At 36.6% G+C, this 24,786-nt stretch overlaps 1 protein-coding gene across 2 annotated transcripts in view; it reads left to right on the forward strand.

Annotated features, from left to right (window-relative positions):
• Positions 1 to 24,786, forward strand: part of KITLG (KIT ligand) — a 99,189-nt gene that overhangs the window by 58,936 nt on the left and 15,467 nt on the right. For both annotated transcript variants that reach the window (XM_090273904.1, XM_090273903.1), the window contains 3 exons: positions 15,170 to 15,340; positions 17,511 to 17,670; positions 18,396 to 18,479. In XM_090273904.1, coding sequence (XP_090130030.1) covers positions 15,170 to 15,340; positions 17,511 to 17,670; positions 18,396 to 18,479 — 415 coding nt within the window. The remainder of the gene's footprint in view (positions 1 to 15,169; positions 15,341 to 17,510; positions 17,671 to 18,395; positions 18,480 to 24,786) is intronic.

A 24,786-nucleotide genomic window follows, 5' to 3' on the forward strand; every position in this document is an offset into this window, starting at 1 on the left:
TTTATGTCTCATCTCTCCACTGGAACGTAAAAAGAAATTGGCATGAGGGATGGAGAGGAATACAAAAGGAGGCATCTTTTACATCCAAAAACAGAAAAGAAGGAGGCCTCTCCTGGCACTTTTGTGAGGAGTGTAAGGACTAGGCACAGTCAGAGGGATTGGGACAACATCATTGTTTACAGCTCTGAAGACCCGGACAAGCCTCTAGGTACCATCTGGCTTTTATACAGGGAAAACAGGAGTATCACATGAAGACTTGCAGGGGATAATAATCCTGACATCTGTGAGTTTTTGTACAATTGGTTTTAATCCTTCTAGAGCATTTCTTTTTAGTTAGTGTTGTTTTATATAGGGATAGCTTGATTCTGGTTTTCTAGGAACTTTGATGGGGGAAACATTAACAGTTAGGCCTGGCTGAGTAGTGCCCCATACCTTTGAAGGGAAGGACGGAGAAGGCATTGCTCTCAAAAGCTAATTAGGAAGGAGAGCTCTCTGAGCCGTCCTCCAGTCCTGGTGGTGCTCTAGGGGTTAGGAGAATCCTCATCCCTAGCCGGTGGGGGAGGTCTCTGCCTAATAATGAACAGGACATTGTGAAATATATAAAAGAGTGTAGTCCTTTCCATGATCCAAAATTATAACTTAGAGGCTGAGTGAAATAGCTTGCCTTTGAAAAACCATTAACACCAATAACAGCAAGTTTTAGAGAATAGGTTACCAACCTTGAGAAGGCAGCCCCTGTATTGAGAAGAAATGAATACTCTTGCCTCAACTTTAATTTGCATCCAAGGATCAAGGTGAGTGATGATTTTTTCATCTTGGGCAGAGGTTCACGGACCTGTTAGACACCATCAGTCCAAGGGGGCCACTGGGATGTTGGTTCCATTTTCTTGGTGTTTCCCTCGTTTCTTTTTGTTCAAGAAAAGGGGCTCACTCATTTTTCCAGTGGCCTTCTTCCTTGCAATAAGCACACTTGTGAGCCCCTACCTTGGATTGATCTCTGCCATTTGCCTGGTGGGTCTGAGGGGAGAAGTTCTTTCCCTTGTTGAGTTGAGGAGTTTCCAGAGATAAATCCCTTAAAGAGCTTATCCTGTTTGGCTAAGAGAATATGGGTCTGCTTCTCTATTCTCTTATCCTTCCTGGTTTCTTTTTTCTTTTTGCCTCTTCCTCTAAGTCTCTCTGATTAAAAACTTTGGTGGCTTCCTCCACCAATTTGGGAAAGGGAGTCTGAGCTCCTGCCTCTAATTTTTGTAGTTTTTTTCTTATACCTTGGGCAGCCTAAGCGATAAAGGTGTGACCTAAAATGATTTGCCCTTCCAGAGAGGCAATATCAGTATTTGTATGTTTACAAAGGGTCTCAATAAATTTGCCAAGGAAGATAGTGTGATTCTTGTGTGGTTCTTCTGTGATTTCTCTAATTTTGTTAAGGTTGACAGGTTTTCTGACATTATTGGTCGTCCCACGGGAGTTTTTTTGCATTTGTTGCATTTTCCTCCTCTGCTACTTCCCAAGCAGCTCTAAGAATCTACTCTCTTCATCCTTATTGCAGCATCTGGTTAAGATAATCATAATCTCTCTCCAAGTAAGGGAGAACTTGATGGTTCATTTGAGAAATTCATCCTTAAATTTTGGGGGGGTCCTCAGAGTATGAATCAATATTTTCCCAACATTAAGCTAAGTTTTGGAATGAGAAAGGAACATGGACCTGAATAGTTCCTCCCCCATCCCCATTTGGGCCCTCCCGTAAAGGACATTGAAAGTTTGGTTGGATTTTCTTCCCCAAACAGAGGCTCATGGGAAGGGAGAAGGTTGGGGTTGAGAATGGGATGAAGGATCATAGGAGGAGCAGCTGAGAGAGGAAGAGGAAGAGGAGAAGGAGGGTTCAGACTATGGGGTGGCTGATTAGGGGAAATCAATAGAACACTCAAGGGGTCATCATTGTCTGAGGAGTAGGCAAGAGCAACTTCGAAGGGGCAGGACTCAGGGTTTTGGAGTCAGCGTTTCTTTTGTAATTCCTTATTGTGGAAGAGAGACATAAAGGCTTGTACATAGGGGATTTCATCCCATTCCCTTTCCTAGCAGAAAAAGAGACTGAGTTGAAGAATGGTATTACAGGTAAGAGAACTGAAGGGAGGACATTTTTCCTGGTCCCCTAAGTGATAGGTAGGCCAACCTTGTGTACAGTACCTAATAAGTCTCTTTTTCTGAAGTCCATCAAGGTGGAAAGTGGTTTAATTATTTAGGAGGCACCCTAGAGGGGTGTTAAGGTGGACAGAGCTCTGGCTGGACCCCATGGTTAGGCCTGGAGGCAGGTAGTAAAGGAGGAAAGAAGGGAAATATGAAAGAATCTACAGTCACGGAGGAAGCTTTCTGTCCAGTTAAAGGAGAGGTCTAAACAGTCTTGGAGTTAAGATTGATTCTCATAAACAATGAAACAGAGAGGAGAATAGACCAGTTCTGAAAGATGATGGTAAACACAGAACTGAGTCTCAAAGGAGTTTGGGTTCAAGGGGGGATCAAGGAAGTATGTCCAGTCACAAAAACAACAGAAAGGGCAGGTTTTATGGCTCAGAGAGAGGCGCCAAGAATTAATAAAGGGCAGACAAAAAAGTCAAAGAGAAGAGACAAAAAGAGGGAGGGAGACAAAAAAGACAACTGGAACCCACCAGGGCTCCCCAGTTCTTAAGCCAAAGACCTAGGTCTTTAGAATGACAGAAGCTTCATGGTGGCCACTGAGACAAGAACAAAAATTAACAGTGATTGGTATAATTCCAACCCAAAGGCATGACACAATTGCACATTAATGGTCTAAAATTATAAATCCAATCCAAAGGATAATCAAAAGGAAGAGAGGATAAGAGAGAACTTCCTGATCAACCATAATAACAAATAAATCTTTAATGAGCAAAAGGTAACCAGGGGATCAGGAGAAAGGACCAACCAGAATCTTGGAAGGACCTAAAGAGAAATCTCTTTGTGGCTGCCAGGTCCGTCCTGGTCTCTATCCTCAGTTCCTCGGACCCACTTACCTGCAGCAAACTGTAGTCCCATCTAGGTTGCCAAATCTTACTGAACTGAAATGCAAACCCCGAAATAAAACAATTTAGATCAGGGATGCCAATAGCAAAAGTAAGATTTATTTCATTTCTGCAGAAGGTTGAACCAGAGAGTCACACCTGCATGGGAGTGCTTAGGCTTTTTATTTGGGTGAGAGGGTCATGATAGGTTCTTTCACTTTGGCACAAGTTTCTGTGCCTATGGGGTGCTGACGAATAGTCATTCTTATCTTCTCCCTGCAGGTGCACCCTGTTCTTGTTTGTAAAGTTCAGGTTAGTGTGAAAGACAGAGTGGTCCTTGTGTTTTGGGATATACCATTCAAGTCATGTACAGGGATGCCTGTGTTCTTGATTTTCTGCTTCTTTAAGCCTCGTGAATAAGCTCAGTAAAAGAGAGTTCTTTGCCCTGACCAGTGTGGCTCAGTTGGGCATTGTTCTGCAAAGCAAAGCATCTCTCTCCCCTTCGATTCCCAGTAGAGCACATGCTTAGGTTGCAGGTTCAGGCCCCAGTCAGGGTGCATATGAGAAGCAACTGATAGATATTTCTCTCTCACATTGCTGTTTCTCCTTTCTTTCTCCCTCCATTCCCTCTCTCTAAAAAATAAATACATTTTAAAAAGACAGTTGTTTATCTTGTATTCTTTTTTTTTTTAAATCCTATTTCTTTTTGAGTTGGCAGCAATATATTTTCCCTATTCTGTCTCAATATGGATGCATCCTGCTCTGGACTAGAGAAGGAGTTTAGGCTTCTGATTGCTGAACTCACTCAAGAAATCATGCAACTCTTTGAAAAACAAGTGTTAAACTGAAAATAATTAAGTAAAATATTGTGTACCAGAAAAATCATAGACTGTACTAAATCACAGATTTTGGTATTGGCTGGTAAAAGCAAGAGCCAAACTTGTAAAACTAGACTAACTCAGTGCCACATATTTTCTTCTTGTTTCTGTAGTTGAGAAAAGTCCACCATTATTTGATCTTGTCACGCCATCCTGGCATAACTGGAATAACTGTGTTTCTGGCTAGCATAGTTGACAAGAAAAACAAACTTGCACATAGGTCTTTGGGCAGAAACAGGTTTTAAGTTTTCTTTTACCTTCATTTTAAAATGGTGGTTTCTGTCAAGATCAGAAGTTTCCCAGTGGACAAGCCCCTGATTATTTGTCAGTGGTCAGAGTGCCTGCTGACTTATCTTTTGTCTTTAAACAATAAAGGGTGGAGTGGGAACCGAAATGGGTACCAGAAAATGTATCTGGGGCCAAAGCAATAAAATTCTGCATGAGGCACTGGGCAGGACTTCTCAAAATAAAGCTCTAAAATAAAATACACATTATTTTTTGGTTTTGTTTTAAAAATCAGATAAATACACCTGAAAAGGACAGCTTACTTTTCTATGGGCATTCCTAGAAAATTACCTAGTAGATTCACTCTCACAAATAGCAGGGTGTGATCAACCAGTTGATATTTAAATCTGAGGATAATTACCAATTCTATTTTAAACTTCCTAAAACTGTCATATCACCGGACTTAAGATTTCTTTTCCTTAAGATTTCTTTTCCGTTTCTAACACAAAAAGTCCTAAACATTTCTGAGCCCTTCCAGTTACACATATGAATGATATTATTGTAGGAAGAACACAAATTAAGTTACTGAATTTGTGCCACACATCTTCAGTCATTCTCAGTCTATAAAATGATATAAACTATGAGTTGCTTATGGTATTTAAGTAAAATATCATTGATCAGTTTTTAATTAAAGTAAATTCTATTCTCATCAGTTTTCTTTCAACTTTTTATTAGAAAAAAATTTCAAATTTGCAGAAAAGTTTGTAAAACTATTCAAAGAATACTCATATATTCTGTAATCCAGATTCATCTATTTTTAACATTTTGCCTTGTTTGCTTTTCTAAGTGCTTGCTTTCTTTGCACGCATGTGTGTTTTATTATTTTTCTAAAGCTGTTGAGTAAGTTGTATACATAATGTCTGTTTACCCCAAGTACTTCAGTGTGTATTTCCTAAGTAAATTATTTTCTCTTGTATAATCAGAGTGCAGTTGTCAGCTTCAAAAAGTTTAGGAATAACTGGAATACTTCAGTCTACTGGCTGTATTCAATTTTATCAACTTTTGGGGGCATTTACTTCTAGTATGAGAAGCAGTGTAGGATCATAATTTGAGTTTTTATATCAAGTGTGATAGGCAGAATAATGGCTCCCCAAACGTGTGTCCTGCAGTGAATATATTGCCTGACAAGGCAAAAGGGACTTTGCAGATGTAATTAAGTTAAGGACTTTGAGATGGGGAGAATATCCTGGATTATCCAGGGGGACCCAGTTAGACACTTGAATCGTGATAAGAGGGAGGCAGGAGAGTCAGAGTCAGAGAGGGTTATTTGAAGATATTATACTGTTGGCTTTGAAGATAGAAGAAGGGGCCATAAACCAAGGAATGCAGATGACCTCTAAGAGCTGGGAAAGGCAAGGAAAGGGTTTCTCCTTTAGAGCCTCTAAAAGAAATACAGCTCCATCAATCACCTTGATTTATACCTACTAAAACCCATTTTGGACTCCTGACCTTGAGGACTATATGTGTAAAATAACAAATTTGTGCTGTTTTAAGCCTATGAAGTTCATGAAAACTAATACATCATGTCTTGTTAGACTTCTATAAGAGTTCTCAAGCCTTTCTTTGTATTTAGGAGAGTGAAATATTTTAGTAATACAGCCTTCCCCTTTAAACAAAGTGTTTCTCTTTGAAATATTTGATGTTTCTGAATGGTTAATGTTCAGATTATGTGTTCCAAGCCTCTGTGCTGCATAAGTGATGATATGTACTCAAGCTATCACATCTAGAGGCACACAAGAGACCATCTCTTCCTCCTGGTGCTGTTCTGTTCACCTGGTTAAGGTATTCCACTGCTTCTGTGTGCTTACTTATTAGCGACTAATAAGTGATCTATGGGGAGGCACTTACAGACCACATATAATTCCTCATCCAAGTTCCTCCCATAGATTTAGCATCTATCAATGGTTCTTAGCTAAACCAGTCTTCACTGTCACATCAATTTTTAATTAAGTAACTTTTACTTAAGTTAAATTAAGCAGGGTTGAACAAGTCCCTGGCACTATGTAACGATGCTGTAACCACATGCCTCCCAGCCACCTTCCCTGTGTGACACCCTTCCTCAGGTATGAGTGATTTCACTTCTCAACGACACTCACCTTCTTTTGCTTGATCCTGCTGCTCCCGGGATCTCCTTATCTCCCTAGCCAGTCCAGAATTCATCATTGGAGGTTTCAATTTTTTGAGTAGATAGATTTTTTTTTTTAAATTGCAGGTGATTACCCCCTTTTCTTCATATACTTTGAATGGCTGCTCATTGTTCTTGGGAAACGGGAAAGGGAGCTCCTTAAACAAGGACTCCAGGAGCTGTTTGATCGGGCACCTTCCCATAGCCTCCTCAGCCCCTTGCCTACGCATGTTCCTGCTGCCCCGGCTCCTCTGCCCCCAGCTTTCTCCCCCCAGCTTTCTCTGTACCCAAAAAGTGGATCTGTCCTCTAGGTTAACTCCTGACCCTTTCCATGTCAATTTCACTTCTTTAAGGAAACCTTCCTTCTCCTCCTTGAATGAAACAAAATCCTCCGCGTAGAAACTCTTTTCCTAGCACTCCTCGGAGTAGCAGTTTTTCATTTACAAGTGGAATCATTTAATTGATAATCATCGAGTTGTAAACTTTATGAGGGCATGAATTGAATTGTATGCTTTTGCTCTCTTATATCTTCACTGCCTAATGGATGATAGGCACTTAATAAATACCTGCTGAAAAAAAGTGAAGACGGAGGGAAGGAAGAAAGTTCTCCAACATGTAATCACTTGTAATTTCCCTGAGGTACAAATTTGACCTGAATAGCATCCACCAGATTAATAGGATGAGATGAGGTGAATGCCTCATAATAGCTGCACCGTTACATAATATCTGCACCGAGATGTTATTATTATCTTCTTTCAGATAGGTATTCATTTGTGAAAGATCTTAGGTGTGAGAGTCGTATTATGCAATTTTGAGGAACTGTGGTTTCCTTGAGCCTTCTGTTACACTATTATTGCATCATTTCCATATTTGAGATCTTTCTCATTGTTCCCAGTGACTGAAGGCTGAAAGTCAAATTCCTGAATCTGGTGCTCATGACTCTTCACAGTCTTACCCTACCCTAACCACCTCATCTTAATAGCCATTATTCCCCAACATAAACACGCCACCACAGTCAGATGAGTCCCTGCTTTCTAAAGTCACCGTGCTTATTCTCAACTCCAGAACTGTTTCGTGCTCCTTCCATACAGCAGGGATGCTCTTTCCTTTCGGTCTACTCATCCATATTTTACCCACCGAATCATGGAATATCCTGGGGCTGAAAACATCTTAATGGTCATTTTCTCTAAGGTCAGCTTAAGATCACTCTTTCTCACAAGGTTATTTTCTGCTCTTCAGACTATGCTCTCTTTCCTGTATCATTGACCAGTAAAAATTGACATCACACCTACTGTCTGCTTTGCCTGGCACTGCTCAATAATGCTGACATGGTTCCTGCTTTATGGACCATACTTTTTAGTTTATTATCTCTGAATTTCTATAAAATTGGTCCAGAAACTATTCGTTTTGGATACCTGATTGTATATTGCTTACATAACTGTTTAAAATTCCATGTGTTATGTATTGTCTAGTAGCTACATTAAAAATTTTTTACAAGGAACAGGTGAAATTTATAATAAATTGTATGTAGTCCAAAGTACCCAAAATATTATCATTTTACCTTCCAATATATAAAATTATTAATGGAATATTTTACATTCTTTTATATCCTCAAAACCCACTGTATATTTCACCTATAGCACATTCTAATTTGGACACTAAATTTTCATCAGAAATATTTACTCCATATTTAGATTTTCATGAAAATACAGATTCACATACCTGGTTTTTCCAGACATACTTAAAAGTTTACCAGTCACCGAATGAAGCACTGATTTTTAAATTTAAACAAATTAAAGCTAAGTAAAATTTAAATTTTAGTCAGTCACACTAGCCACATTTCAAGTAATGGCCCCCATGTTGGCACAGATTAGGTAGACCCCTCTGTGAAACATAAAAACTGAACCCCTGAATAGATGCAGCAGCTCGTCTAAAATCACAAAGTGTGTTAGCAGAGTTGGACCTGGAAATTGAGCCTCTGGGTCATTGTTGCTGGCCTCCCCTCCCCATGCTGTTCTTTCTTCACTGTGCTATGTTCTGTCTGGCTCATGGGCCATTTATAGACCTCCCCTGGGGAAAAAAAAAAATGTATTTATAGTGTTTGAGCTGATTACCATCTTAATCAGATTGAGGTTTCTACATCACTTTAATTCAGACAGGAAAATGAAAAGTTAGAGTGCCTAAAGTGAATGCTGAAGACCCAAATTCATTGTTTAGGGAAAGGACTAACATAAATCAGGACAAATCCCAGCTCATTCAAAAGGGAATTAAGATTTTGTAGACTCTACACTAGTAATGGGAGCACACAATATTTTGCGAAGCACTTTTTTGGACTGTTTTAAATTTGCCTGCCCATGGAATGTTTGAGAGTGGCAGGGGAGTGTCAGCTTTCCAGCCTGAAAAGTAAAAACCAGAAGGAAAGGAAAGAGAGTTTACTCATGGCAATTGGCATTTGCTCTTTGGTTGTGACAGTTGCTTAGAGAAATCTGCTTTCATTCACCTGACTCTGGATTCATTGAAATGAGACAGAATGAGCCATTTCTTTACCCAGAGATCTCTTAACTGAGTCTAAGGACCAGTGCACTTGCTCCAGATATGTAACCACAAGAGCCATGGTGAACCCGGCAGAGAAAATAGTTTATGTGCTTTGGCTGTACCTGCTGATGAAAGAACTAGTCAAGTACTCTATAGAGTCTTGATTTCTCATATTTCTGTTTAAATTTGTCATGTAACCTTGGACAGACCACATCATTGCTCTAGACCTTGGTTTTCTCATTTATGATATTGGAGCTCAGTTGGTTAAAGTGTTGTCTCATTCCCCCAAGGTTGGGATTCAATCCTTGTCTTCAGTATTCCTTCCAGATGAAGCTACTGTGGTTCTAGTGGTATGGCTCTAGATTCTTTGGATTGCTCAGCCAGGAAGTAAATGTTGAAAGCATGCATAACTCTAAATCTGGCAAGACTGAGATTTGACACATATTAAAAGGAAACAAAAAACACTCAAACTGGATGGTAACGCTAGTATTGCATTAGTTGGATTAGGAAACAGTAAACACTCATTGTGATATTCCTCAGAGGCCTCACAGTTTCTAAGCCAGGACTTTTCTCCCTCAGAATCTCTAATTCTCTAATGGATATTTTACCTCAACTCCTTCGTAGAGAACTCTCTCACAGTGTAGACACCTCCCTTAATCCACTAAGGAAGCACACAGGTATCTCTAGGAATAGCAACCAAATGGAAAATAGTGCCAGGTGCATTTACAAAGAAATGTTATACAGCAGGTCCTTGAATACGGTCATTTTACTTGACGTCATTTTGTTATTATAATGTTGATAAGATGCATTAGAATCTTCTCTCTTGTGAAATATAAATGTAGTCCTGGATGGGTAGCTCAGTTGGTTAGAGAATCATCTTGATGCCCCAAGGTTGTGGGTTCAATCCCGGTCAGGGTACATACAGGAATCAACCAAAGAATCCATAAATAAGTGGGACACCAAATTGATGCCTCTCTCTCTCTCTCTCATCCTCTCTCTCTCTCTCATATATATATAGATAGATAGATATAAATGTAAATCGATTAGGCTGTAGTAAAATTGGTTTCATTATATTTCTTTTTCCTTAAAGTTGCAGAACCTATCAATAGTGTTGAGGACTTACTGTTAATATGTTTTGTCCACTTTCAGCTTCTATTTCCATAAAGCTTATGGTGACTGCTCTTAGATACTCTCCTCTGCATTTAAGCCTGGTGCAAAACAATGTGTCAAATTCCTTTAACTAATAAACCAGACCAGTTTCTTGAATGAAGCAGGAAGCTGGAAAGGAGAAAGCATGCCCGAATTAGCAAGTCCCCATGATGTTTTCAAAGCACACAATTTATTTCGACTTGGGTTTTAAATTTACCAGTTCTGAGACTGCAAAAATGTGATACCGCATATGTTGTGAAATTCATATATTGTCTATTCTAAACTTATGTGTAGTTTTAGAATGTGAATGGATATTTTCATGGTTGGCCTTTGGAAGCAGTCATATTCCCAGTTATGCTTAGAATGTTTTCAGTTATAGTAGTTTTTTATCTTTTTAAAAATCATTTAAGTAAATTATTAATTTGGTGCTCATGGTACTTTAAAATCCCTTAGGAAGTTCACAGTTCTAAACCATATCTTCAGTGGTAGAGACATGCTAGCAGGTCAAATATATTGATTCAATATCATTGATTCAGTTAGCATTCTAGAATGACATGTTACAAATATAAAGCAATATAAAGGATATGCTGTCTCAGTAGTCCGGATAGAACTGTTGTAATTAATCCAGAAAATGTAAGACAGAAGCTACCAAGAAAGAAGGTAAGTAAGTGAGACTATGAATTGAAGGAAAATCCAGACAGTTTCCCTTTCAAAGCAAGGATTGTATTTCTTTTTTTATGTGTGTGGGTGAATAAAACTAAATTACATGTATTTCAGGAATTTGAACAGTTCTCTTTACATTACTGCTTTGACATCCTGTGTGGCTTTATCAACTTTCCTAGTCCTTCACATTCCTCTACTAGTGAAATAAAGAATGTTATTTATATCTTACATTCTTCTACTAAATGTTGTGAGTTCATATTTATATAGAACTATTTAAGTATATAATGGTCCCTGAAATATAAGTAATAGTGACCATAATGACTGTTAAAGGCAAAGGAAATTTACATTTGTGAATTTAACTACCTTTGATCATCCATTATCTAATTATAATCTTGGAAGAGTTGAAAACCAGAAAGACCTCCTGTCATCTTACAAATGAAATATTTAGTTCACTGTGTTTTTTTCTCTTTGCAAATCATTTACTATATTTAACTAAAAAAAAAATTCAGAACTGCTTGACATTCTAGTCAAAACTGGTTACATCTCTTGCAGGCAGACAGGTCAAAACTGGCTGATATGTAATATTATTTGTTTGCCTCATTTATATCTTTAATAAATCCAAGAATCTTAAAAGGTTAAAGTGTAACTGTTTAAACAAATTAATGAAAAGATATAACTTTGCATTTATTATTCACTCTTTTCCAAGGAAATTATGGCAAGAAGGAATAATGAATGATATATAAGACTTTTAGAAATATATTTTCCAGCAGTGTAGTCCAGAAGTTCATATCTTATCAGCTATCAATGAATTGTTCATTACTTTAAAAGGACAGATGGGGGATATGGCTAGATCATGGGAATTCCGTGATTTAACTGTAAGAATTTGCAGGTTTATGGTTGAAACTTTACTGGAAACAATTGCTTGCTTGAAGCATTGATTAGGTATCTGAACATGGGAGCATGGGTGGTGGTGAAAGTGTAGTTATGACTAAATGAAAACTTGAATACAGAGTGTTAACGTGGAGTTCAGCTGAAAATAAACAGGAATGTCAGTGGGCACCAGCATTCCCCAGTTTAAAAATAAGATAACATTTAAACAAAATCTTTTTTACTTTAACCACCAAAAAAGCAAAGAAAAAAAGGAACCTGTTCATTTAAGGGAAAGACCACAATAACAAAAGGAGTACCTTAGTTCAATTCAAAACAAGGGAATTTAATTTTGGTTCCTACATGTCAGAAGATCCAAGAGTAGGACCGGCAAGCGTATTCAGAAAGTGGAGGAGGGAAAGGGATTGAAGATATTGATGTGTGGATTCTGCTTGCCACAGAAAATATTGCACAATTCCAGTGGAATGAACTAACTGGTAAAGGCTGCTCTACCATGTAAATACAGTTCAAACTGTATTTATAGTAAGTACTGTATTCCATATTCTAGGAAATCTGCCCTTGTCTGAGGGCTGATATTATGAAAGCAGTTGTTGCTGCCTAAATGGAGAGAAACTTGGAGAGCAATTCAGTCCCAAAGGAAAGACAAGCTTGGAAAGAGACTTGTAAATGCTGTAAATATGAACTTGCAGGTGCTTGAGATAAGCATTGAGTTAATGCACATGATCTATTCTGAGCATACATTGGAAATACATAGTCTTTAAGAACTTGGTTGTTGAGTTGAATGAACTGGTCTAATTGAATTAATTTACACTGCGGTTTGTTTATTCTACTTAAATGAAGCCAGAGCCAACAATTCTGAAAGTTTGTTTTTGTTTTTTGTTTGTTTGTTTGTTTGTTTGTTTTATTTTTATTTTGCTTGTGATGGAGGGGAGAAAGGAAAGGGGGCTGTAATCTAGCCCTAAAGCAGGCAGAACAAAGCACAGATCTGAGAGACATCCAGGAGGTGGAATGAACAGGATTTGGAAACTGATTGCACTTAGACTGAGCAGGGACAGTCAAAGGATATGGGATGTGGAGGAGGAAGAGTAGAATCAGGACATGCTAACGTGAGATGCGTTTGCTTTTTTGTTTTTGTTTTTGTTTTCCTTTTTATTGAGTTTATTGGGATGGCACTGATTAATGAAATTATACAGGTTTCAGGTGCATAATTCTACACCACATCATGTGTACGATGTATTGTGTGTGTTTACTACCCAAAGTCAAGTCTGCTTCCATCACCATTTAGCCTCCCCATACTCTCCTCTGCTGCCCACTCCTCGCTCCAGCAATGACAACACTATTGACTGTCCATGAGTTTTTGATCTTTTTATTTCTTTTTTGTTCAGTCCCTTCACCCTCCAACCCAGCCCCACAATTCCCAATCATAAAAGTTTTGAATGACATTTAATGCTTCCAGGAATTGGAGCTTACCTTTCTGTAGATAAACTAGTTTCTTTTTTGGCTGTATTATTTTAATTAAAACTGTTCTGTTAAATGACTCTAAAATGGCCCCCTGGTGTAATTTAGAATAAACAAATTATTTGACTTCCCCCCACAGAGATATTTTGCTGAAGTAAAAAAATAAAGTTTAGTCATTTGATTCATTTTACATGGCATTAGTTGCTCTTTATGATTCCAATACAGTAGAAGGTATATTAAATTACTAAGGATCTTAATTAGCCAAGTCAGTTTTAGCTATCCCTAAGAAGTGTCTTATTTTTCATTCTGTAATACTTTAGCGAGTTAAAAAAAGAAATAAGAGCCTCTGCTTACCGAAAAGATAATCTTAAAATATATGAAGTACATGAGTTTATGAGCAATTATTAATTTTAAATAACATGAATTTTTTTTAATATTAAAATACATTTTAATATACTAAAAAGTTTTTCCTAATAATCTAGGCCTTTATTGATCCACAACCATATATAGCAGGGTCAGCAGCTATACCCACCCTGCTGCTTGATTCTGTATGGCCAGCCGGCGGAGAGTGCTTTCTATAGTGGTTTTTATAGGTGAGCACTGGAAGTCTAAGCAATGAGAGGAAGTACTGACTTTGAACCCCAACTAAGCAAAATAAAGAATTTCTTTCTTCTTATTGGTACATCTGTATTACAGAAGAAATTAAATTCATTTTTTATGCAAAAGAAAGCATTCAATTATTACATTTTTAATTTTGTGATACAAATTTTATGGTGGAAATCTATCTTTTATTGTATAAACATACCTGCATAATAGCCTTGATTTTTGCCTCTTGGCATGCAAAGCCTACAATATTTACTATTCAGTCCTTTACAGACTTTGTGGCCCCCTGTTGTATTTTTTCTCATTTATTTTTTTGTTCACTCATGCATCTGTTCATCAGATACTTACATGCCAAGCATTGTTCTCAGCCCTAGGGACACTGTGGGGAACAAGATTTGATAAAAATTCTGCCCTCATGAAACATATTCAAATGATATACATTATCACCTCACAACTACCTTCTTCCATTATTCCCATTCTATAAATGGGCAAATTGAGGTTGAAAGAATGTGTGTAGTTTACCTGGAGTCTCTCAGCTGAATTGAACCCAATTATACCTGACTCCAAGGCTTGACTGAGCTTTTAATCAGTGGGCAGGGCTGTATTCATAAACAGGAACCACGCTTGGATTAATTTTCTTCAGTTACAATCTTGACATTTTAAATTATTTTTTGAATAATAAGTAGATTTCATTTTGCCCTTGGCCTCCAAAATTATATAGTTAGTCCTCCCACTAAGGACTAAGGCAAAAGTACTTTTCTCTTAGACCACATTTCTGCCTAGTTGTTTTCTTTCTTTCTTTTTTTTTTAACACCCACATAAACTCATCTATGAAGAAGGCTTAAAATCTATCAAAAACTTTAGAAATATTAGCTATTATTATTTCATATTCCATTTCACCAAAAGACTAAAAGTTCCTTGAGGGCTAGGATTGTCTCTGACAATATATATCTTTTAATTCCTCTGTGCCTAAAGCTCTTTTAAGAACGCATTGAATACAAAATGAATATTTTCCAATGGCATTAAATTCCATTAATATCTGAACTTTGTCAAAGGTAAGAGTTGGCCCTGTCTCATCTTAATTTACTTCCATGAAAGAGCAATATCTTAACCATTAGTGCTTTCCTCTAATCTATATATATTTATAAGTTTGGAAACAGATGTTAGATCTGAATTAAACAGAACACAGGAACTGACCTGTTCTGGTATATGGAAATCCTTTGTCTGGCAATCAATGACTGCAACATTGATATCTTTGAAATATGCTCCAAGTTTACTGTATTTACAATGGATGCTTTCCCCTGGCCTGTGTGGCTAAGGTGGTTGGAGCGTTGTCCCATTACAGAAAGGTTGGGGGTTGATTCCTGGCCAGGGCACATATCTAGGTTGTGGGTTTGATCCCCAATCCCCAGTCTTGATGCATACAGGAGACAACCAGTTGATGTTTTCCTCTTACAGTGATGTTTCTCTCTCTCTTCCTCTGTCTCTAAAAAGCAATGGAAAAATGTCCTTCAGTGAGGAAAAAAAATTAAAAAGGATGCTTTATCGTCCTTTCTTTCAATTTCTTGCAGCCTAGTCACTGTTGGATAAGCGAAATGGTGGAACAATTGTCAGTCAGTTTGACTGATCTTCTGGACAAATTTTCAAATATTTCCGAAGGCTTGAGTAATTATTCTATCATAGACAAACTTGTGAAAATAGTGGATGACCTTGTGGAGTGCATGGAAGGACACCCATTGGAGGTAATCTGGTATTCATTGGGATTGTTCTTTACTTCTCTAAAACCTGTATTGATTGTGGTGGTGATGGGGTGGCATCTTTTATTTGTGTGATTTTTAATGTATAGATTTGTAAATTAAAAGTATTTTGAAGATGACCACAGAAATAGATGTTTATAGTTATACAGCAATGTTGAAATGTACATTGACTTGAAGTTGTCATTTGATATAAAAATTGACTTACATGATGTTACAGAAACAGCCATAACTTTATTTCACATGTGAATGAAATTCTCATAACTCTCCTATTAGTTTACAAATGTTTATTTACCTTTAAATGAAAAATTGTCTGTAATGAACATTTAAACTTGGCCTCTTATCCACAGTAATTGTGTCATATCAAAGAAGCACACTTTAGCATCTCCAAGTCATCTTATGAATAGTTGTTAATCAACTTCAGAATATGGGGATGACAATGATTTGGCTTCTAAGCAAATTGAAGAGGCAATATTCCACTAGAGATTAAGTACACTACAAGGTGTTGGAATCCAGATCCTGATGCTGTCATTAATTAGCTTTGTGAACTTCACCCCTCTGTGCTCACTTTTCTTTATGTCTATAATGGGACAGCGATCCATCTCATAGAGTTGACATTGGATGATTAGTGGTGAGTGCTTTAGCACTGCCTCTGGCAAAGAAATGTTAATGCTTTTATTATGGTGATTTTATAACGTTGTATCTATAATAGAATAGGTCTTGGGAGACTTGCTTTGGCATAGAGTTCACAAGCCAAGGTTTAGCCTACAGACCTTTTAGAAGTTTAAACCTCAGATTTTAAATAATGATTCTGTACCATAATGCTGAAGTACTTCCTCCTCATCAAAATTCCAGTTGTCGTTTAAGACCCAACATCAGTCCCCTTTGTGTTCTCTGATCTCGGAATTCTTATCAGGCTAATAACCTAATCACTATATTTATTCACTACTAATTTCTGAGTCAGAATGTATCTTGCATTCAATGGCATCTTAGCGTTAACACCTCTTTTTACATCATATTAGTATAAATAGTGTGCTGATGGCATTGATAAGAAGCAGAGGTCACAAAAAGTCGGGTATATCAGATGAGGTGTCATGAAGGAAATACTATGCTTCGGAACTTGAAAGGTGAGTTAGGTGTTCAGTTAATGGTGATGTCATAAGAGCATTCCATATACCAAAGAATATTCATTTAACGGTCATGACACTTCGTTTGGAACCCAGGAGATTCATACCAGGTGTTATTTCTCAATTGTTTTGGAGATTGCATAAATACATATAATGCACTAAGCACATAGCGAGTGCTATATAAGTGTTAACTTATTATTGCCAGATTTTCTTTATAGATAATCATGCATTTATCAATTCCTAAAATGTGGCTTGGCTTTGCTTTTGGGGGAACTTTAAAAATTAATCATACTCTATTTTTTGTGACTTCTTTCACTCAGCATTATGTTTATAAGATTTATGCACTTTGATGCATATAGCTGTGGTTAATTTTTTACTGCTTATATAGTGGTCCATTGATTCAACATGCCAAAATTGATTAAACCACTCTCCTATTGATTGATAAAGGCATTTATGAACACTGCTGGTAAGAACTTTCTTATATGTCTCATAGTACATAAAAGCAAAAGCTTCACTAGAGTGTTTACCTAGGAGAGGAATTTCTTGGTCATAGGATGGGCACATGCCCAAATTTACTAGATAGTATCAAATGTGCCAATTTACATCATTCCATCGGTGTATAAGAGTCCTCTTAGCTCCATCTATATCCTTGCCAATATTTAGTATCAACAGACATTTTAATTTTTGGCTATTTGGAGAATTTATACTGGAAAATTTTTTAAAGAATAATGATTATAATGAGCATCTTTAAAGAGCAATGCCTCTAATTTGTTGTTAGGATTATTTCACTGTTTTGTTGTTGAATTCACTTTACTCACCCCTACTGCCTACACTATTTAGCTGGGATTGAGCCTCCGACTGAATTGAGTGGGATCACTGTCCTGCTGTACCAGTTTGGATTATATATGTCAAAACAGTTGTCTAAGAGTGGTAGTTTTCCTTGAATCTTTGAAGAACATAGTCTTTTAGCTTGACATCAGTTAAATCTGTAGACTGTTTGAAATATATAATCCTATTTTTTCTTCTTCTAGAATGTAAAAAAGTCACCTAAGAGATTAGAAGCCAAGCTGTTTACTCCTGAAGAATTCTTTAGAATTTTTAATAGATCCATCGATGCCTTCAAGCACTTGGAGATGGTGTCATCTAAAACTAGTGAATGTGTGCTTTCTTCTACATTAAGTCCTGAAGAAGGTAAGACATCCAAGCATTTCTAATTTAAATGTAAAAATCAAACTTGAGTCCTATATGTGCATGTAAGAACCTACCTCTGAGTCAAATATATGTGTAGTTAGAGAAAGATGTGTGTTATGTCTAATAAAAAAGCAAATATCAATAGCATAAAAGAAATCAATGGTTGTAAATTTGTTTTTCAAGTGAAAACAACACTTACAATTTTCAAATTAAAGAATTGTGTGGGAGTAAACAATAAACAAGAAAGTCACTCGTATTTTTCTTATCTGACATTTGCCAATATTATACATTTATGTTTCTTCACCTCCCATCTTCTTAATGTTACCTTCTCAAATATTTTCCTAAATGGTGTGAGTTATGAATTCTCATCTTCAGTAGTTACCCTGTTCTGAGACTCTTTCTCCCCACCCGCCTTCCCCAGGTTCCCTATAATACAAAATCTTAATCGCATTGCCTTTTTTTTTAAATGACCAATTATGAACAATTTGCATTTTATATATTTATTAGCTGTATAGGCAATGAATCTTTGTTCTTTAAGATGACTCGTGAATTTCTTAATAAAAATAGAACAGCAAGACACCCAGTATGAAATAAATAGGATCTGAATAATCTAGATTTCGGAAGCGGATCCGATAAGTACTCTGGTATTGCTCTCAGCCTTTTAGGGACTCTGTAATTTATGTCAATCACCATACAACATTGACACATTATTGCTTTCTATTTAGATTCCAGAGTCAGTGTCACAAAACCATTTATGTTACCCCCTGTTGCAGCCAACTCCCTTAGGAATGACAGCAGTAGCAGTAATAGTAAGTACATACATCTGCTTTAATGCATGCATGGCTCCAGTTAGCATCTATAGGAGTATTGCATGGGCTTTAAAGGAAATTTCTACCCTTATTACTATTAATACTGTTCCATTATCGTTTTTCCTGTTACCATCTTCTTCAGAATTAAATGTTAGTTTTGTAGAAGTGGGTTTCCCTACAGTTTGAGATAATTATAAGAGAACCGGACCAGTAAATTTTCTGCTAAGATTATTTTAAATAAGGCATGAAGTAACTTTTGGAAAAATGATTTAAGCGTTTATCATTGTTGACTTAAAATATATTCCATGTAGAGTTTGCTTAACAAAAATAGAACTTTAATATGAAAAGTACAAATGTTAGTTGTATGGAATTCCAAGGATATTTCAGTTTATATATATTACACAATTTTTAAACATACAATAGAAAATAGTGATATGCATATTTTGGAAGGTTAAATCCAAGATTTTAAATAATGACCTGTGCGTAATACTCAAGTACTTTCTCCTCATCAAAATTCCAGTTGCCATTTAAGACCCAGCATCCATCCCCTTTGTGTTCTCTGATCTCAGAGTTCTTATCAGGCTAATAACTTAACACTATATTTATTCACTACTAATTTCTGAGTCAGAATGTATCTTGTAATCAAAGACATCTTAGCTTTAACACCTCTTTTGTATCATATTAGTATAAATAGTGACATGTATATCACTATTCACTATTGTGTGTTTGAAAATTTGATGGTTTTGTTACTTTATTATAAAATTATATGTTGGAAGAGACTATGCTTCTTTCCCTGAAATTTCTATCCTCTTTGGCCAAGAGCCCAATTTCCTGAAAGTTTATTGTCCTCTTTTCAAATCTAGGCAAAGGTCATTAGATTTACTAAATATTCTGACCCTCTGGACTCATGGAAACTGTAAGAGGAAAAAATTTATTCTGTGATCTGAAGCTAAGAAAGTTATCCCTTAAGATTGAGTAATAGGGCACTGTCATGTGTTCAGGGACATAGAAGACCTATCCATAAAAAGTAATCAATGTATTATAAATTCACAATAGCAATTTTGCATTTCAGACATTTTAAAAAAGAACCTCTAATGTCCTTTTCCTTTGGAATTTTTTTGCCAACAAAGCCTGACCTAATTTGAGATGAGACTTTTTATAGCTTTATCCTTCTAAAAGTGAAAATTTATACATTTCTCTGTAGAAATATTAATGTGTTTGATTATAGGTTGCTACCCAGACCTCACTGAGGATATCGTATAATATACAATATATGCAGAATAGAACCTTCTAAAATCTAAAATTCTGAATTATACAACACTTCAAATCTGTAAAGTTTTGTAAAGGGACTATATGTGTGTTGGTCAATTAAAATCTTTCCTACTGATTATGGATTTTATTAATGTTTTCAGAGAAGCAACTTTACTTCTTAAATTCTATTTGTTTATATTTCATTGATTTGTAGTCTTTATTATTTCTTTCATTCTGCTATGGGTTTAATTTGCTCATTCTAGCTTCTTAAGGTCTTAAAGTGGAAAATCAGATAATTGATTTTTAAATCATTCTTCTTTTCTAATATGAGCACCTTAAATATATAAATTTCCTTGTAAGCAGCTTTACCTGCACCTTGCACATTAAAAAAAATATTTTTCATTGTATTTTTTCCATTACCATTTATTGCATCCCACACATTTCGATATGTTGTGATTCCACTGTCATTAAAAAAAATATTTTAAAATTATCCTTGTGATTATGGGTCATGGATTGTTTGAAGTCAAAAATGTGTTTTTTCCTAGATGTTTTATTGTTACTGGTTTATAAATTAATTCTATTATTTGGAGAACATACATTATAATCTTCTGAAGTTTGAGACTTATTTTATGTGTATTATTCAGATATCCAGTGTAGCATTCTCAAATTTGATTAAAGTGGTTGATAGTGTTGTTCAGATCTTCAATATCCTTATTAAATTTCTGGTCAAATTTTTTATCAGTTACTCAGAAAAGGAAAATAAAAATCCTTTCTTTTCATTGTGGATTTGGCCATTTCTCCTTTTTAAAGACAGGATATGGATGGGTCTTGATATTTTATCTAGTTTTTCTAATTTTTAATTAGCGTGTTTCATTCATTTATATCTAATACAATTACTGGTATGGTTGGGTATGGGTTTACCATTTTGTTATTTGTTCCCTGTTTGCCCCACTTGTTTATTGATCCTCTGTTCCTCCTTTCAAGCCCTCTTTTTGGGTTAAAGTGTGTGTGCACATGTGTGTGCATTATGTATGTTCTATTTTAATTAGTCCTTTGGATTTTCAGCAGCACATCTTGGCATTATCTTGTGGTTACTTTAGGAATTACAACATACATCTTAACATGTAACATCCTACTTAGTTAATATTGTAACACCTAAAAATATATATCTAAGAACCTTGAAACAGGATAGTTCCCCTTACCCACAACCCTCTTTTGTGCTGTGTTGATATATATACATATGTATATATATATTATATATACATATGTATATATATATGAAAAGTTTTGTAAAGGGACTATATGTGTGTTAGTCAATTAAGGTCTTTCCTACTAATTATGAATTTTATTAATGTTTTCAAAGAACCAATTTTGACTCCATGATACAGTCTTAAACTTATTGATTTAAACCATAATCATCCTTTATATTTACCCATGTATTTATTATTTCTGGTACTCTTCAATCCCTCTTGGAAATCCAAGTTTCCACCCAGTGTTAACTCCTTTCTGGTTGAAGAACAGGCTACTGGTCACAATTTTTTCTTTTTAATTAAAATATGTATTTTTATCTTTAGTATTGCAGGTATTATTTACTAGATATGATATTCTAGGTTAACAGAATTTTTTTCTTTCAGTCCTTTAAACATGTTACTCTGTTTTTCTATAGCTGTTGTTTCCAACAAAAAGGCAGCCAACATTCGTATTATGTTTTTCCTCTTATGTGCTGGGTCATTTTTCCCCTCTGCCTTCTTTCAAAAATTTCTTCTGTTTAGCAGAGTAAGCCAAGGTGTGTGTTATTTGCATTTATCTTTCTTACTGTTTATCAAGCTTCTTGGTTGTGTAAATTTATTTCTCCCAAATTCGGGGGAAATTTTGCCATAACTTTTTTTTTTTTTTTTTAATTTTCTCACCTCTCCTTCTGAGACACAGATCACACATATGGGGCAGTTTGATATTGTCTCAAAGACTGTGGAGAATTTGTTCAGTTTTTTTCCCCCAACCTCTCTTCTCTACATTCTATAAAATGAATAATTTCTGCTTCTCTGTTTTCAAGTTCCCTGGCTCTTCTGCCGTCACCTATCTGCTAATTTTTCATTCAATACACTTTTAATTTTTAAAATTTTATCTTTATTGTATTTTTTCCATTACCATTTATCCCTTTATACTCCCCACCCTCAGCAATCACCACACTGTTGTCCGTGTCCGTGAGTCCTTTTTCCTTTTTGCTCAATAAATTAAGAATTTATTTTTTTAGAGCAGTTTAAGATTCACAGCAAAATTGAGGGGAAGGTACAGAGATTCCTCATACACCCCTTGGCCTCCACACATGCATAGATAGCCTCCCCCATTAACAACATCCCCACCAGAGCAGTTCATTTGTTAAAATTAACGAGCCCATGGACCCATCATTATCACCCAAAATCCATAGTTTGCACAGGGTTTTCACTCTTAAAATTTTACATTCTATGGGTTTGGATCCAATATAGTTTTCATTTCTGAGTTTGTACTTTGTGTTATAGAATTTCCATTTGATTATGTTTTATATTTTCCTGCTGATATTTTCTTCCATATATTCATGACAACAATATTTTCTTTTATGGCCCTTGGATACAGTTATAATAGCTGCTCTAAAGTTCTTGTCCCTAATTTCCACATGCAGGTTATCTCCAGGTTTTTTTCTATTGACTGATTTTTTTTTCCTCCCTGAGTCACATTTCCCCTCTATGTGGCTAGTGATTTTAAAATACATGCTGGATTGATGGATACTATGCTCTCGTGTATCCAGATTGTGCGGCATTCCTTTCCAGACTTGAGTTTTGTTCCCATGGGCAGCTCAGCTGCAGCAGTGTCTTGGTCGTCTCCTGCCCCCCCACCTCCCCACCCCCTCACCCTTCCACCCTACTCCCCACCCTTCCCCCTCACTACCACCCTCCACCCCTCCTCACTGCCCCCCACTCCCGTACCCTCCTCCCACTTACCCGGGGATTTTTTCTTTCTGCGGTTTCAGTTACCCACAGTCAACCATGGTCTGAATATATTAAATGGAAAATTCCAGAAACAAACAATTGATAAGTTTTACATTGTGCTCTTTTCTGAGTAGGGTGATAAAATCTCTCACTGTCCCGTGCCATCCCAGCAGGATGTGAATCATCCTTTTGTCCAGCATATCCAGTCTGTATATAATACCTGCCTGTTAAGTCACTTAGTAGCCAGAAAAGCTCTCCATTCTTGCTGTCAGAACTCCTTTGTCTATGAATGACTGTTAGAGTCTCTGATAAAGTCTTAGCTGCCCAGGCATTGTTTTGTTTATTGTCAGGTTTTGTGAAGTCTCACCCTGCGCATGCGCAGCTTATTATTTGACCAGTGGCTTAAGGATATTCTTCTGGAGATTTCTGGGGCTCCTTCTCTGCTTGGCTCCTTTCCACAAACTCCAGCCATGTCAGGGACCCTGAACTTCAGTCTGATTTCCTGTCTGTTAGGATACTGAGCCCTCCTTGGGTTCTATTTTCCATGCCTCTCTCTTGTCTGAAGGTGCCTCCCATCCAGAAGGATCAAGACAGTCATGGGCCTCACCATGTGCGTTTTCTCTCTCAGGAATTAGATGCTAGTGCTGCCTCTTGGTTAATGTCTCAAAACAGTTGTCTCAGATAGTTTGTCTAGTATAATAATTATCTAGGTTTGGAAGGCTCATCTGCTGCCATCATGGTTGGAAGAAAAAGTCTTTTCTACTTACTTTAAAAGACAAACTGAATGCAAAACACCTATTCAGTACCTCTGAACCTGAAGTACTTTTAAATTGCAAAATGAATGGTCAGTCTGCTTTCTTTGTTTTGCTTTATTTTTTTCTTCCTTTTATAAAAAGTATGTGTCTTGCACAATAAGCAGCTTTTGGTCAGGTGATATCACTCATGAATATGGCGCTTGGATACCCAAGCACAAGAGCAGCTCTTGTGGAGCTTGCATTCTCATAGGAGAAACAGACATAAAGGAAATACTCAGTATTTTGTTATATTTATACCATATATAATACATACATACATATATTATATATATAATATACAGGTGACCCTTGACCAACATGGGTTTGAGCTGTGCAGATCCACATATACATGGATTTCTTTTCAATAAATACGTGTATGTACTATTTTTGACCTGCAGTTGGGAGTCACAGATGTGGGGCTAAACTGTATGAATTGATTAATGACATTTTACATAGGGGACTTGAGCACCCACAGATATTTGTATCCACAGAGGGTTCTGGAACCAATTCCCCTCCATCAATTTGCCCCCCCCCCCAAATACCAAGGGAAATTAAGTTTTAAGGGAGTTGAAAGTTATACATGGATTTTCAAGTGCATGGGGTGAAGCAGGTTGGTGCTCCTAACCTCTGCGTTCAATGATCAACTTTATATTATAATATATATAATAATAGATGTATGTAAATGACATTAGTCATGGCATAAAGGAGGAAGACTATTTTGGAAATAAGGTCAGGGAAAGATGAAGAAAGCATGCTAGTTTTCAGGGATAACAATCAAAAAGTGGCCATGCTAACCAGAGGACTGGGCCATATGAAGGAATCTAGAAATGTAAGCATCCTCTCTGTAGCTTGTAAGGGAGAATCCAAGCTACCCAAAGGGAATTGTATTTTCAAAGTAACAGTAACATCTTTTATACCAAGCTGAAACAATATTTTTAAAATGTTCGTTTTGGGATCCTTGCAGACAGTATTTAAATGATATAGAAGGAAATCCTTATTTTGACATTACCTTATACATCTTCTAGAAATACAGTCTTGAGTCAGACTCCCTTGGCACTATATCCCAGCCCTCGCCCAGCTGTGTGACCTTGGGCAAGTTACTTGATCTCTCTGGACTTCCCAGTCAAATGGAGGGTAATACCTCCTTCATAGGGTTTCTGTGAGTTTCAAATGTTAGCACACACACACCTGGAGCCATGCCTGACGTGTAGTGTGTTCATTAATTATTAGAACAATTGGATGCACTGAGGCTGTGGGTCAGTGCACTGGCAAGCCTGTGATGACCTTTGGATCTGA

This window comes from Furipterus horrens, unplaced genomic scaffold, assembly GCF_987537825.1.
Source record: "Furipterus horrens unplaced genomic scaffold, mFurHor1.1.pri manual_scaffold_4, whole genome shotgun sequence".
Taxonomy (NCBI): Eukaryota; Metazoa; Chordata; class Mammalia; order Chiroptera; family Furipteridae; genus Furipterus; species Furipterus horrens.